Source organism: Cebus imitator, unplaced genomic scaffold (assembly GCF_001604975.1).
Source record: "Cebus imitator isolate Cc_AM_T3 unplaced genomic scaffold, Cebus_imitator-1.0 Scaffold25, whole genome shotgun sequence".
In the NCBI taxonomy this organism is placed as follows: domain Eukaryota; kingdom Metazoa; phylum Chordata; class Mammalia; order Primates; family Cebidae; genus Cebus; species Cebus imitator.
Genome location: NW_016107340.1, coordinates 9,360,222 through 9,376,083, shown reverse-complemented (window position 1 = coordinate 9,376,083; position 15,862 = coordinate 9,360,222). Strand labels below are relative to the sequence as shown.

Genomic DNA, 15,862 nt, shown 5'->3' with positions numbered 1-15,862 from the left:
TCCACATAACTATTTGGAGGTTTTTTCCTTGCTTCTTTATAGAAGTTTTGAGAGGGTTTTTTCTTGCTTCTTTATAGAAATTCGAGCTCGCATTGTAAACACTATCCGTGGAATCTCAAGACAAATGAGAAATAAGAAACTGTAATGTGTGTGTGCATGTAAAATTTGTATATTTAATAATAAATGCATAATTAAATATTTAATAATTTAAATATTTATTTAATAATTATTTCCTTATGTAGTTACTTAAAATTTTAACCAAGTGCAAAAGGAAGATGAAAAGAATAATAATCTGAATACTTGATATAATATTTGAGTTGAAAGCAACTTCCTTATTTTAGGATAATATATCGCTATCATTATCAAAGTAAAATTTTTCTTTTATTAATTACTTGGACTATTTTTATCACTTATTTAATAAGAACTATTAAGTAATGACTTAGTGGAAGAATATGTTTTAGGCAGATTTCTTTTAAACCTTAAACCTCAAGATAATTTGAGATTTGTCTGCATTTATATATAATGAAGTAAAGTGAACTTTTGGCAATCATCCAGTTAATTTTTATCAATATAGTTAGACTGACCAGATGTTTTTTGAGTATTTTTTTTTCATTGCCTTTCATTGTCTTTTCTGTATTTCTATCCACCTAACCCTCAGAAAAATTGTTTCCGGTGCCCATTTCAAGAAATCAAAGAAAGAGGCATACAGGGCTTGAACGAATATAGACAGTAAGAAAATTACTGTGTATATGAAGCATCCTTTTCTAACACACTATGTAAATTTAAAATAGAATATAAAAAGCTCTTAACTAGATAATGTGTTATGCTTGCCTTCCATAGACATTGGAATAAAGTAAATATGGATGGCTGTTATTTGCTTTGAGTCCCTGGACATACTGAAGATGAGATCGCTTATATGTGGTATCTGTCATTTCTCCCCTAAAAAGTAATGAAAGCTGAGGTGACAGTTTCTTGCTTTAAATATTCCAGTGCACTAAACAAATTGCCCATAGGAAAAATACCACATCTGAATATATGTACTTTCTGAAAGGTGCGTTTATTTTATTATTCATAGTGTTCTTTCTCCCTCTCTCTCTCTTTTTTTCTTTTGTAGCAGTTATATGCTGCCCAGCTAGCTGCAATGCAGGTATCTCCAGGAGGGAAGCTGCCAGGCATACCCCAAGGCAACCTTGGTGCTGCTGTATCTCCTACCAGCATTCACACAGACAAGAGCACAAACAGCCCACCACCCAAAAGCAAGGTACCCTTTTGAAGAAGCCATTGTCTTGCCACTTCGTTTTATTTTTCATTCAATGGTATTTATTAAATGTCTATTATATGCCAGCAGCTTGGTTAAACTCTGGGTGTAAAAGGAAGTAAGAATCAAGTAAGGGCAACAGGTGTGCATGTAAACTTATCTGCATACATTTAATCATTTATTCCCTTATTCAATATGCATGTATTGATAACTATAGTAGACAATGTGAGAGATAAAAAAGATTATCATATGGGTATCTTGTACCCAAGGAGCTTACAGTCTGATTATGTAGATATTTATAAAAATAGCCAGATAACCATATTCTATGATACAAAATAAATTTTATAAAAAGTTACAGATAAAGTACATTAGAAGTTATATTGGGTGGCAGAGATTATCTTCAGTGAGAGATTCCAGCAGGAGTTTGCCAGAGAAGGGACAACTGAAATAGACCTTAAAAAATAAGTAGAATTAGGACCTACAGAAAGTGTTTTAAATATATCCATGACTGTTATAATGTGGTACAGTATAGATATAATTTTAGATAAAACACCCTCCCAGTGAAATTATCATGTAAGGAAATGAAGATAATAGTAGTGTCAGAAGTAAGGCTATTTAGAAGTAGTTTTGTTTTTGAAGCTAAGAAAACATTAGAACACATGGAAAAGGATCACGGAAAAGTCAAATAATGTATGTTTCTTGGCCTAAAAGGAGAGAAAACATGATTTTAAGTTTATATTTATATTAAGATCTTGCTTAAATGATATTGTATAAATATATTAAGCTTTCCATGCAAGAAGTGAGAAGAGAGTGATCATAAAGCAACATTCCCTGAGAATACTTAGGGAAATAACCACAAAATATTTTGATTCTATTAGAAAATGTTGAATAGAAAGCTGACACAGGTAGTTTACCTGCAAAATACTTTTTTTTTCTGAATTACCTAGAAAATTGCTTCTGTTCGCCATCCCATGAATGCCATGTTGAAATGTCTAAAGCATAACAGGGTAAGAATAGTCAAAATCGTTGAAATACGCAGAGAAAAGGATTAGAAAATACTAAAAGAGAAAAATACAAGAATCCTAAAAAAATCTTTCTCTAGTACTCTGATGGCTCTGTCAGGATGTCTTTCGGAGTTATTGTATGTTCCAGAGAGTGAATCAGTAAGCAGAAAGGATCAATCAATCATTTGGAAAAGGGCACTCCAGCCTCCATCTTCCTAGAACTCCCCAGTCCTTTTCCATATTATTAAAATAAAAATATTTTGGGGACTATAACTTAACCTGGACAAGAACTTTAGACTATGATTTTCCAATAGTATGTAGAAATATATAATGAAAATTATTATATATACTACATTGACAATAGGAGTATACATATGCCACTTTGAAGATCTATTTCAGCTGTTTATTAGACCATGCGTCTTCTGTGCTTAATGTATATCTAAGGTCTGGTCTGCTCTTCTTTATAATCACAACAGCATAAGTTTTTAAAACTTGCTAATAATTTTAACATTTATGAAATAAATTTAATTTTAAAGCAGTGATAATTTTAGTGTTCCTGTGGACCAGAAGTTTTACTATATTACCTATTTAAAAAAGCAGTTTCGATAAAATAAATAGCTGTAGCAACATAGTCATTGTTACACACAGATACATCTGTGAGATATTATTCTCTGGTTTTTTCCTTGATTTATTGATGTAATTTCACATCATGTTTCATAATGAGGCTTTACATCAGGACATTTCACTTTATGATTTTAGGATATGTAGCTCACTTTTAAATGGCTGATAGATTTTTTTCTTCCACCTACAATCACTTTTTGTCATTGATACCTTCTCACCAGTTTACTTATAAAAATCATCATGAAGGTTTTGATGTCAGCCAGCCTCATTCATTTATGCATCTATTCATTTGTCCATTCAGTCATTTATCCATTCAACTGTTTATTGAGCAGTTGCTACAATGATTTTTTATTAGGAAACCAGGGAAAATGCTAAGGTAACTGAAGGTTTGCTTCACTAAGATTAAGAAACTGCTTTATGAGCTATAAATTTCTATACATTCATAGAGCCTTATAGACTTTGTTCAAAAGAGAATGATTATTTCAGTACTGTCAGAAATCTGCCACATCCTATGGTTTTATATACCTCCGTTTATTTAATACAAGTGAAAAAGTAGATTGTATTTCTATAGCCATGATTATACACTATTTAAAAATATATTTATAGTTCTTCTTTGAAATTCAATTACTTTTTGAAAATGAACCTTTATGAATTTTCTATCTTATAAAGTTTAAGAAAACAGTGGGTGTTGTACTTCTGTCCATCCATAATTATTGTAAAATACACAAAGGTTTAACTAAGAACAAAGTACTTCTTTTCAAATAACAACGATTTCATAAAAATATGCCCTTTCTATACTCAGTGCCCTCTAGCATACTGTCCACAACCACTCTAACTATCAGAAAAGATTTCTTAAATGTGTTTGTGTTTTAGCTCAGCAGTAAAATGTAGTGGGTTAAAAATAGCCACACCAATAAGTAATACTGTTGTCATTTTAATGAAGAACATGGCCAAAAAAATACAACCTACAGTAAATAAAGATAACCCATTACAATACATGAATTTACTTTCTTGTAGCTTGGAATTGACATTTATACATAGCATAATAAACATTTTGACTTCACAAAGCTATTTTATTCATGTGTAATAGCTATCATTTATTATCATATTTATGTTTTTAAGCAATCAATTATTAATGTCTTGGGGGTATTTTCTGTGTGTTTTATTGGCACATTTTCACGTCTATCTTACCATAAAATAGAATTATTTTATTAAAGCATTTTGTTTTGTCTACATACCTACCTGGCATAAACCAAATTGATGGTTTAAGTTAAAAGTACATTTGCTGTTTGGAACAATGGAATCATAAGTCATATCCAGGTGATGATGTGAGGATAATGATCTTATTAATAGCTGTCAAAAATTAACCATGTTCTCTGAGTTGTATTGCCTGCCCTTCTTCCTGGGCATGCCTTTGCCTTTGACTCAGAACTCTAGAGAAGGACACAAACAAAACTTATTTGCAATTTGCAAAAAAATGGAAGGGGGGAATCAAAAGGAGGGGGCTCCAAAAGACTGTAAAATTGTACAGCATGAGTCCTCTGATGCATGCTGTTTTCAATCTGCTGTGTGCCAGTTGGAGGCTTGGGGAGTGTGTGTGCGAGAGAGAAAGGATAATGCTGAGAAATGATAGAGTGGCTGTGACCTCCAAGCTCAGCCTGGAAATCCAAGACATTGATTTCACTTAGCATTCCTGCTGAGAAATCTGGCAGAGTTCAGTTGTAATAAAAGAACAAGATTCTGTTCTAATGGTAATGGCGTATGACAGACATATCACTTTGTCTGTCCTCAGCACCAGAGAGAGGAGAATTGGAGAAAGGTCACCTGACCTGCCTGTGGTGTTGTACGAGTGCTGTACTGGGCTTTGAACTGCCGCCCAGGAGCATAATTATTTATAATATTAAATGATAAAGAAACCTTTAGAGGACTCACAGTGAACCTCTGAAAACGGCACAGTGGAATCATGTTCTGTAAATGCGAAAACACGAAAAGAAATCTGGTCTGTTCAAAGTCTGCATTCAAGAACGTGCATAGTGTTGCTTCTTGAGTTACAGGTCCTTGAACTTGCTGTTTGTGAACTGTTTGCATTAATGCCTGGCATGTTGTCATGAGTTACTCTTTCTTTTCTCGATGCCTTGGTTTTATTAGTCACAAGCCAAATATATATATATATATATATATTTTTTTTCCTCCATGGTCTATTTTGCCAAAGACTGGATGATACAGAATTAAGAGCAATGACAGATTTTTAAAATTTTCTCAGCTGTTAAAATAAAATATTTCTAAATACTTGCACACTTGTCTCTTTAGCAATTATTTAATTTGTTCCCCTTTGGATCTTACTCCAGAGCTATTTTTTTCATTGACCCACAAAAGCGAATATATTTAGCTCTTCACAGATAATATTCTCGCTCATGTGTGTCCTAACAGCTAAGTTCATGGCTAAATGTTGGTAAATAAGTCTGAGTGAAAGTATAAAACCTTGAACTTTGTGAAAGGAGATCCTAGTTTATTCAAAATTATAAAAATAATCCTACCTTTTTACTTTAAAGAAAATTATTTAATTCAGGTATTGTTAAACAATATTGGCTTTTGAATCACATATACTATAACATTGCTTTGAAGCGTTGAATCTGCTTATAGCCTTAACAAATGTTTTAATTCATTTGTTTATAGTTCAGCTTTCTGCTACAGAATGAACCAATGTGCAATGTATTCAGTGATTGTCATTTTTGCACCACATATTTATTTAAATGAATTGGATGACCTTTGCTTTGTGATAGTAATTGATCTTTTGATACATTTGTTTTCTAAAAATAAATAATTTCTTTTCAATTTAATGGAATCAGTATCAGGCTTCAGACAGTTCCTTTAGGAGGAAGAGTATTTAGACTCAGTTTTATACACAGCTTATATAATTATTAGTTATGAATAGGCTTATAATTCTATGTTATCAAGAAGTCCTCAAGTGCTACAGGTGTGCTAAACATCCGAACTTCACATTTCAAGTGTTCTGCCATTGTAAAAGTAGCTACCGCTTGGAAAATCCTAAGAGCAACTTGTAATTACTATTAAACCTCCCTTGGTATTTGACAGAAACTTACATATTTCCTGCAGCAGCCAAGAACAGTCAGTTTAAAAAGCCGATGACAAGAGAGAATTCCTGGGTGCTTTTCTTTTAACCTTGCTGTGACCCTAGTCATACCCTAAGTCACAATTGTATTTCTATCAATGGCAAGAGCACACAGATTGTCCGAATCAATTTTTTGTTCTTTTCAAGTACTTCTGGCGGTGATGTTCCCATTTGCTCAGCAGTAGCATCTGGGAGTATGACAAGGAAAAGAAATGTTTCTCTGGCAAGCCGGAAATGGCCCTACCCAGCTGACCAGACACAATCAGATTCTTTGAGCTTTGGTATCCTTATAATATTGCTTCAAATTCAGAAACAATAACTGGAACTTTATTGTTACCTGATCCTCTTTCAAAGGCATAGTAAAGATTTTGCCCGACATGGTACCATGTGTTGGTGTTAGTAATATCAGCAGTGCCGATGACTCCTATTAGGCAGCCTCTTTTTTGCTGAAATGGTACCAATCACATAGTTTCAGGCTATCAAGTAAACATTATATCAATACACACTGATCTGCAGGGTAGAATTTTGTAGTTTAACACTATGAGTCACAATTTGTGGTACACATACACACAAGATTACTTAGCAATGTGCTGGTAGTATGAGAAATCAGAGGATAATCAAGATTCATCTTGATTGAGGATTAGTTCTCACAGGAGATTTGGGAAATGAAAGCATTTTTGGTAATTTGAGACAGTGTTTTATAATGCCAAGTGGGGAAAAAGGCAGCATACAAAAGCGCAAATACAGCATAATCACAACCAAGTTTACCTACCACTAACTCAAAGTATAGAAACATTATTTTTAATATTGTGACAAAAACATCTGTTAAAGATAAAGCACAAGACAACAAAGAGACTTCATGTGTTTGAAATGGACTAGGAAGTACTAGGGCCTCCACAGGAATATTTCCATGGTGAAAAGTTCAAAAAGCACTGCTCAACATAACTATAACCTCATTTAATATTTTTTACATTTCATCTGACCATGAGCAATTTTGAGTAGTAGTTTTTAGAGGTCTTATTTCCAATATGTAAAAGTTTCAGAATACTACTATTTGACTTTCTGAGAGCTTTTCAGGTTAAAATCTCAATCATGACTTACGACACAGGTCTAAAGCTGGTCTGTGAATGTAGTATTTCTAAGTAATTGATAGTGCTGAAGTAGTATTAATAAAAGAGGAGGTGCCATTTATTTCTGTGTATCAGCATCACATCACTGATCCATCCTGAAACTGTTGGGTCTGGTACTTTTGTAGATTTCATTTCTCCCACAAGTTCAAGATGGAAACGGGTAGGTATTAGCCTCAGCTAATTATAACCACATTTAAATTGACGATTTCTATTCTTAACAGTATCTGGCATATCATTTAAATGCTAGAATTTCAATAAATTTCTATGTATGCCTTGTTAAATATCTGTTAAAACTCCCCTCTCCCATTTATTTCAGTGTCTGTGAAATAACTATTTTGTTAGCCTTTGAGATGTGATATGGATGTGTCATATACTCAAGAGGTGAATTTGTATAAGAAGAATCACCCTGTAGAGTTAAACTGCAAATGCAGTCCATTATCATTATAATCACTTCCTGGGTGGGACATATTTACAGTGGATATAACATAGTCACCCTGTCATTTTAAATAAAATAGTTTTCTTTTTGTGGTTCTGTGTTGCTAAATGGAAATAAGTGAAATGTTGTCAACAGGACCCCTGTGATGAGCCTCCTCCTTTCCTTTTCATCTTTATTCAGTTGATGGAAATCTCAAACAGCTAGGTACTTAAAACAGAGGCTTTTCTGAGCTCTGTGGTATTAAATGTCCAAATAGGTCATTAGGCGATACATTCTTATGACGCAGAAAGTTGGGGGTTGGTCACATTTTTACCATGAAAGCAATAAAAATTATAAAAAAGCCTAGTTGTAATCTCAGCATTAAACAAAAAAGCAAAATATGCAGAATGATTTAGGTAATGTCCTTTGAATCCTACCAGCCTGGGCTGTGTATTCCAGTATACTGATTTTGTTTTGACAGGAACCTGTCTCATGCACACAGCATGATGAGCCATGTCAAAGCTTTTTAATAATGCAAACCACGGGGAAAGAAGAGGATGTGGAGCATGTGCAGACTCAGGGAGACCCACAGAATCATCTTTTTTAAGGGAAACTTGCACTCTAAAATAGGCGCAACCTAAAGTAGATTCACTGTCTAAAAATCTGTGTGTTTGAAGCATTGTGATCAAAAATAGCAGGCGGTTAAAGTAGGGAAATAAAACAGAACAATAGATGTCTAGATAAGACATCTATTGTTCTGTTTTTATTTACTTGTCTAGATAAGACATCTATTGTTCTGTTTTTATTTCCCTACTTTAGATATATGGGTATCTAACAAAATCTCAATCAATATCATAGCTGAAATGCTAAGTCATTATTATGTTAGACTGAAGAAGCAAAAGTACATTTCTGTAGTTACTCTTTTTTGGGGGGAATCATTTATAATTTTGACTTCCTAAAGCATACTTTAAAATAGTTGAAGTATTTTGTTTTCTCTGCTACATTATTGATCATTGCCTCCTTTGGAGCTGTCAATAATCAACTCCTTTTTATCACTTTAGCTGTCACCTATACTGGAACTGTTTGAATTAAGACTTGATATGTGTAACTAAGGAGGACTATTCTTAATGTCAGAGTTGATCCTCTCTCTTTATTAAATATATGCTGCTTACACATTCTTACTTACTCATAAAATAAGAATTTTCGTGATCCTTTCTTACAGAGATGCCTCAAAGTATAAATTTGTTTATAAAATGACAACAATTACTGATGTCTTATTTAGATTGATGGGAAATAGTATATATGCAAAATTATTCAATCAATTTTATCTATATTTTCCACTAGAGAGAACAAAGAATACTATTAGAATTTTTAAACAGTACAAAATGGAGAGCAGAAAGAAAACATTATACTAACTAAACAGAGGTAGATGTGAGGGTTGGAAAATAGATACGTAACATTCTAAACTGAAGACAAGTTAAAAATCCAAAGTACTCAACAGTTGTGTTTATTTAATAAAATGTATAAGATATTTTATTTATAGAGGCATGAAAGTTTAAGTCAGAAGGAACCCTAAAAGGTATTTGGACTGATACCCTAAAAGGTATCAGTCCAAGACATAATAACCCAGTCACAAGGTCATTTTGCTTCTGTCTAGAATCTCACAATGTCAAGGAGCCCACCAGTAAATGAGATGGCATTGTCTTATTCAGACATTCAGACATCAGACATTGTATTTTTTGTTATTTTCTTCATTTTTATGAATATAGGAGTACAAGTACAGTTGTGTTACAGGGATATATTGCTTAGTGATAAAATCTAGGCTTTTAGCATACTCATAACCCAAATAGTGTACATTTTACCCAACAGGTAGTATTTCAGAATAAGTCTTAATATCATAATGTTCTCATTTAAAGAGACCTGAAAGCATCTTTCCAGGACTTTTTCTTGTGGTTTCACTGAATAGCAATTATATTAGTCAGTTCTCTTTCAGTTGCAAGTGATAGAAAATGGAAATACATTTGGCCACTTTTTTAAAGTTCTTCTGATTTCATGTGTGGTTTAATCAGGACCCCAAACAATATCATACAGAGTTGGTTTGTATTTCCTAGCTCTGCTCTTTTTTGTTGTTGTTGTTCTTAAAAGGACTGTCCCTTTTATAGTGTTCTATAGTACCCTGTGTTTACATCTACCATTTACTGATTCAAATATTATTTCTATTATGTATCCAGTTTAGATCAAGCTAGTAGAACTATAGCTGTAAACAAAACAGTAGTTCTCTTACAATTTTACAGTGTAATGGGGAGAAGCAAACTATGAGCAATTAAACAAATAGATAATTTTGTACGTGGTAAGTGCTAGGAAGAAAATAAAACATGGTCAAAGGTAGTGTGCTGGGGACAAGAAAGGGAATCTTCTTGAAAGTTTTAAGGAAAGCCCTCTCTGAAACCATGAAAAAGAAGACACCTGTAAAAGTCTAAGGAAAGGATATTCCAAACAGGAGGGAAAGTAATTGCAAATACTCTAGTATGTGAATGAGGTTGATGAATTGAAGGTTTAGAGAAAGGCTGGGGTAGCTGAAGTGCAGTGAATGTGAAGGAGAATGATAAGGAGTGATGTTGAGAAATGAGAAAGACCAGATCCTATAGGATTTTTTCATGTTCAGGGCTTTGAATTATATTCTAAATGCATTCACTTTTAAAGAGAAATGATATATTTTCTATCTGTCACACTACTTATCAAGCTGTTGTTATTATGTACTCATTGTCTTTCTGTTAGGATGTTATGTCTTTGTAGCAAAGGAATTTTTTTTCTTTTAACTCCTGTGTCAATTAATTAATATTTTAAGCACTTCTACAACACTCCCTTAGAAACATGATGGAATTTGAGCCCTAATGACATATCCTGGGTATTACCGTTAGAGAGACACAATTCCACAAATATTTGTTAATTGCCTGTGAGGTGTTGGAGTCCTAGGACCTGAGGATAGTGATGAACAGGGTAAACAGATATGTCTGCTCACATAGCACAGTGTATAAAGTGAGGGATATGAAGAAGAATGTAGATAGAGACAATCAGATATAGTTTAAGAAAAGCCACAAGTACAGACGAGGAGTGCAGATTCAATCCAGAATATTTCCTGTTTTCTTTTTTTTTTCTAGATTTGTTTCACTAGAGGTTTTTCACTGGCATTACAGGAAAACACAGTTGATAATACCTGTCACCACCAATGTGAAGCAAATTACAAGATCAACTTTTTGGCACTAACACTATTACATGAGTATTGGTCTTAAAGAAGTCACCTTAAAAAACTATTAATTGCTACATAACTAGTGCTCATAAGAGTTTTGGAACTCTTGTTTTACTGAATGTCTTTTAAGTAGGTAAATAAGTCACATAAGAAAAAACACCCAAATTTCTGATTAGTATGATTTTTGCTTTCGTACATTTTTTAAATCCCACTTCCCTTTCTCTTTCTCTACTTTCCTCTCTTCCTTCGTCCCTACCTCTTTCCAGTTAGTATATGCTTTTTAAGAGTCATACCTCCTGTCATACAAACATGCAATGCTACCTGCTTAACAAAAACACCATTGATTTCCAGTAGCTCTGAAGGTTGCTTTAAAAAAAACAAAAACAAAACAAAACAAAACAAAAAAACAAAAAAACCCGAAAACTCCTGTAAAGATTTTATAAAATTTATTTAGATAATGTTATTTTCTTGGTTAAAAAAAAAATCATTATATCATTTATTTAGACATGTACTTGCTCAAAGCACTTAATTTTCAATGCATATTAGTGAGATTGATGAGTTTATATTGCAAAGATCTAATTCATCAGTTTTATTCCATTATATTTCATAAAGCGATATTCCTTTTAGTTTTACCTGTTTTCATATTCTCTTATGTGTATACAATATGGAAGTGGCATTAACTGCACAAAGTTAATGTAAGGAGCAATAGAGATTATTTCAATCCAGACCCTATCCAAAATATTATAAGAAAATGAGATTCTCCATCAATATTCATATAGATTCTCATTACTGCTAATAATCAACTGAAGAATACAGTCATTCTTACTTATGGTTTTTAAAACAAAGACCAGAAATTGTATGACTTGATTAGTATTAAATGTAGGGAAAAAAGTCTTCAATAGATGCAGTGGTATGATTTACATTAACTAAATTGTTTAGCATCTGTGTAATACTATCAAAGGAATTTGTAGGCATGCTTTCCTTGTCTTATGTATTGTAAAGTTGGAGAACATAGGAAACATGGACTACCTATTTGAAATTTAGAATAACTATTTTTTTAGGAAACAAAATAATTTTATATCTTTTATTTAAATTGAATATACATTTGGAATTTTGTCTATATTGAAATAAGAATTTTGTTCAATGAAATCTTCAGCTTATAAATATTAAATTTGAAACATGCATTCTCAATGGTTCAGAATTATTGAATATTGCTAAGAACCTCACATTTTCATGAAACCACAATTATATTTTATTAAAGCTCTGTTGTAGTGCTTTGCAAGGCCAATTGCCAGTATTGGGATTCTGTGGGAGGCTTACATTTAAATTGGATCTTTAAAGAAGCAAGGAATCTTATTTTTTCTACTTTATTATATAATTTGAGCTGTTATGATTTGTTGTGAAATTTTGATGACTTTTGGCAGTGTAGCTATTTCATAAATAGAGGCCAGAAATAGGATGAAATACTACAAAAATTCTTCTCTTGTGGTATTTCCAGTAGCACTTAAAATAACATAAGAAAAAGGATACTGTTGTGAAGTATGCTTTAAGAAGCATTATGACAGCAACAGGAATGTCCTTAAATAAGTACAGATTTGTGTTTTCTGTACTTCTCTATGCAACTCTTCTGAGGATCAAAGTTTCATTTTAAGTCAGTGGGAGCTCAATATTCAGGTCAACCCTACATGAATACAGGGCAAGACAAGAATTTTGGGTCAAATGATGAAATTTTTAGAGCCAGTTTTCATGCAAATAGTGCTGTCATTTATCCAAAAAATGATGATTCTGGTCCTATTCTAAGAGAACCTATAGGTACTTTGTGTTTGTTTTGGTTTTGCTTATCTTTTTCTATTAGCATTCATTAAGTCACCCTGAACTAGAATTCTGATTTGTTCTATCTGGGACTTTAATTTATGGAGTGACCACAAAACAAGTGAAGGAGATTTCCATTCTATAGGACGGATCGCATTAGAATTTTACTACTCTATCTACTGAATTTTAAATAGCTGGCCCCTATGGGCTCTTAACAAATGTAGACTTGATTAATGTTTATGTTATAATAACTCAATCCTAATATGAACTGAACCCTAGTTATCACAGTTTTTAATAAGGTTTTCACTGTTTCAATCTTTGCAAAATTATACTTATTAATACAACACAATCTAAGAGAATGTGTCTGTATAAAGTTCTTTTAACTGCAGTAATATGTTTTGTAGCTATTGTTAAGGTGAACTTTTGAACCTTTGTATGACTATGTTTTTTAGAATTTGGGCATATAAAGTAAGAAATTGAGAATTTAATAAGACAAAAAGAAATAATTAAGATTTTTTAAAAAAATATCTTTCAGACCAGGCACAGTGGCTCACGCCTGTAATCCTAGCACTTTGGGAGGCCAAGGCAGGCAGATCACAAGGTCAGGAGTTCAAGACTAGCCTGGCCAACATGGTGAAACCCCATCTCTACTAAAAATACAAAAATTAGCTGGGCTGGTGGCAGGCATCTGTAATCCCAGTGACTCAGGAGGCTGAGGCAGGAGAATCGCTTGAAACTGAAAGACGGAGGTTGCAGTGAGCTGAGATGGCGCCACTACACTCCAGCCTGGGCAACGAGAGTGAAACTCAGTCTCAAAAAAAAAGAAAAAAAAGAGATCCACTTAGAATACAGAGTTAATAAAATGTAACTTGTCATAAGTGAGTTATCTCCTATTGGGTAAAGAAGGAGAGATGAGAATGTTTTCCTTTGGAAAGAGACATGTTGTTGATCTGTTCTAAGCAAGAGACTTCCAATTTTGCTTGAAACAAAGCAATATGTTTATATAAATTTTAAAAATCCTGTAATGACTGTTATTCATAGATGAGGCTTCTAGAATTAGTTTTAGAGGATGTCAAAACAACTTCTATTGAGAATTCTTCAGTAAACCTTTTGAGCACCTCTAATATGCTGGACACTTGCAGAGTAAAAAAAAAACAACAACAATTAACACACTGGACGATGTAATGGGGGAAAACAAGTAAGCCAACAATTAAAATACTGTATGCTATGTGCTATTCAAAGGATAATATGAAGGTCAGGAAGAAAGTTTGTAACATAAACTGGGGAGAAATAGGAGAATAAGGAAAAGGGTTCCAAAAGATGTGACATTTAGAAGGTTTCAGAAGCAAAATGGAAACAGCCTGTACAGAGACACATAGGTATAAATGAATAAAAGATTGGATTTTATCTGAATTTTTGAGAAGGAAATAAGGTTGATTATAATACATCTGTAGAACTTTGTGAGTGAATTTAAGAAGAATGAAAATGTAAAGATACAAGTGTCTAACAAATGAAGTCTAACCTCTTTACCATGGCATTCTGCAATCTAGCCCCACCTGCCTCACAAGCCTGATAAACTAAATGCCTCTGCCTTTCTCCCACTTCCAGAAATGTATACCTCAAATGAAATCACTTTCTCATGTATCATGCTATTTCACTTCTTTTTGCCTATGTTGTGACACTAGACCTCTCTGGGTTGCTTCTGACCTGTTCATTTCACTTTTCTTTCTTAGCACTACTAGTAATATAGTATCCATCTAAACCATCATTTCTATATAGAATTCTATATAGAATTGGCTATTACATCGTATGTCATCCCACTGCCCAAACACATACTCCTTTAATAGTATCAAAGCACCCTAATAATACTTCATTGTACTTGTCTTCCTTTGCATGATGCTGAGACCCATGAGGGTAGGGATTATAGCTTAATCATCCTTAGCACCAAGCACAATTCTTGGCATGTAAATAATGCTTTACTTCTTTTAGAAGAATAAATAGTCAAAGGCTTGGATCATTGGAAGATAATACAGTATGAGTAGAGTAAGATTGTACCTAAGAAAAATGGAACAATATTATTTATATAAAAAGATTATGAAATTTAAAAGTAAGATTTGTTCTTATTTAACCTGTCAGTCTATGTGAAATATGCTGGATTTAGGAAATAAGAGCCTGGAGATAAATTGATCACTGGAGAGATATTATCTATAGTGAACCATGCCTTACTCACCAGCCCTTGCTATGCTTTGAATAAAGCATTCACCATTTACCTCTTTTTGCCCTGGCTCTGATTGTGAAATTGGCTTTTTTAGGTATCTTGAAATTAGGAAAGGTGTGCTGTAGAAAACTCAGCAATATTAAGGTGGCATAAATGCATTAATTTGCATTCTGTCTTATTCATTACCTTTATGAGTTTGTTTACTATGAATACATCTTCGAGTGACCTCTTTTACATAAGCTGCTGAAGAATCAAGTCAATGCTGAAATGAAAGGCACAAGCCTATACAAATATTGTCTAGTTTTGTTATTTTGTTTAATTGATAGTTCAAATAAAGTTTTAGGAGGAAAATTTTTCCTTTCATTTTGTAAGATTATTTTTCTCTGCTTCTCTCTTTTTTATTTTTTATTTTTTTTGAGATGGAGTCTCACTCTGTTGCCCAGGCTGGAGCACAGTGGTGCTGTCTTTGCTCACTGTAACCTCTGCCTCCCAGGTTCAAGTGATTCCCCTGCCTCAGCCTCCTGAGTGGCTGCGATTACAGTGCCTGCCACCATGCCCGGCTAATTTTTGAATTTTTAGTAGAGATGGGGTTTCAGCATACCTTTTATGCCAAAGAAACCTAGCTTAAAAATGGCAGAGAAACATCTCACCCATACACAGACATATTCGTTTATAATATATATATATGGATATATTATATGTATGTATGGATATATCACATGTATGTTTAGTCACACATCACTTAATGATGGGGATATGTCCTAAGAAATGTGTCACTGGGTGATTTCATTGTTGCATAAACCTCATAGCATGTACTTATGCAAACCTAGATGGTATAGGCTACTACAGACTTAGGTTATATGGCACAGCCTATTGCTTCTAGGCTGCAAACCTGTACAGTATGTCACTCTATTGAATACTCTAGGCAGGTATAATAAAATGGTATTTGTGTATCTAAATGTAGAAAAGGTATACTAAAAATATAGTATTCTAATGTTATCAACCACTGTCATATAACCAA

General features: G+C 33.3%; 1 protein-coding gene across 15 annotated transcripts in view; it reads left to right on the top strand.

Annotated features, from left to right (window-relative positions):
* SOX5 (SRY-box transcription factor 5) overlaps positions 1-15,862 on the top strand; it is a 1,018,145-nt gene that overhangs the window by 943,653 nt on the left and 58,630 nt on the right. For all 15 annotated transcript variants that reach the window (XM_017522805.2, XM_017522797.2, XM_017522806.2 and 12 more), the window contains one exon: positions 1,115-1,261. In XM_017522805.2, the coding sequence (XP_017378294.1) occupies positions 1,115-1,261 (147 nt within the window). The remainder of the gene's footprint in view (positions 1-1,114; positions 1,262-15,862) is intronic.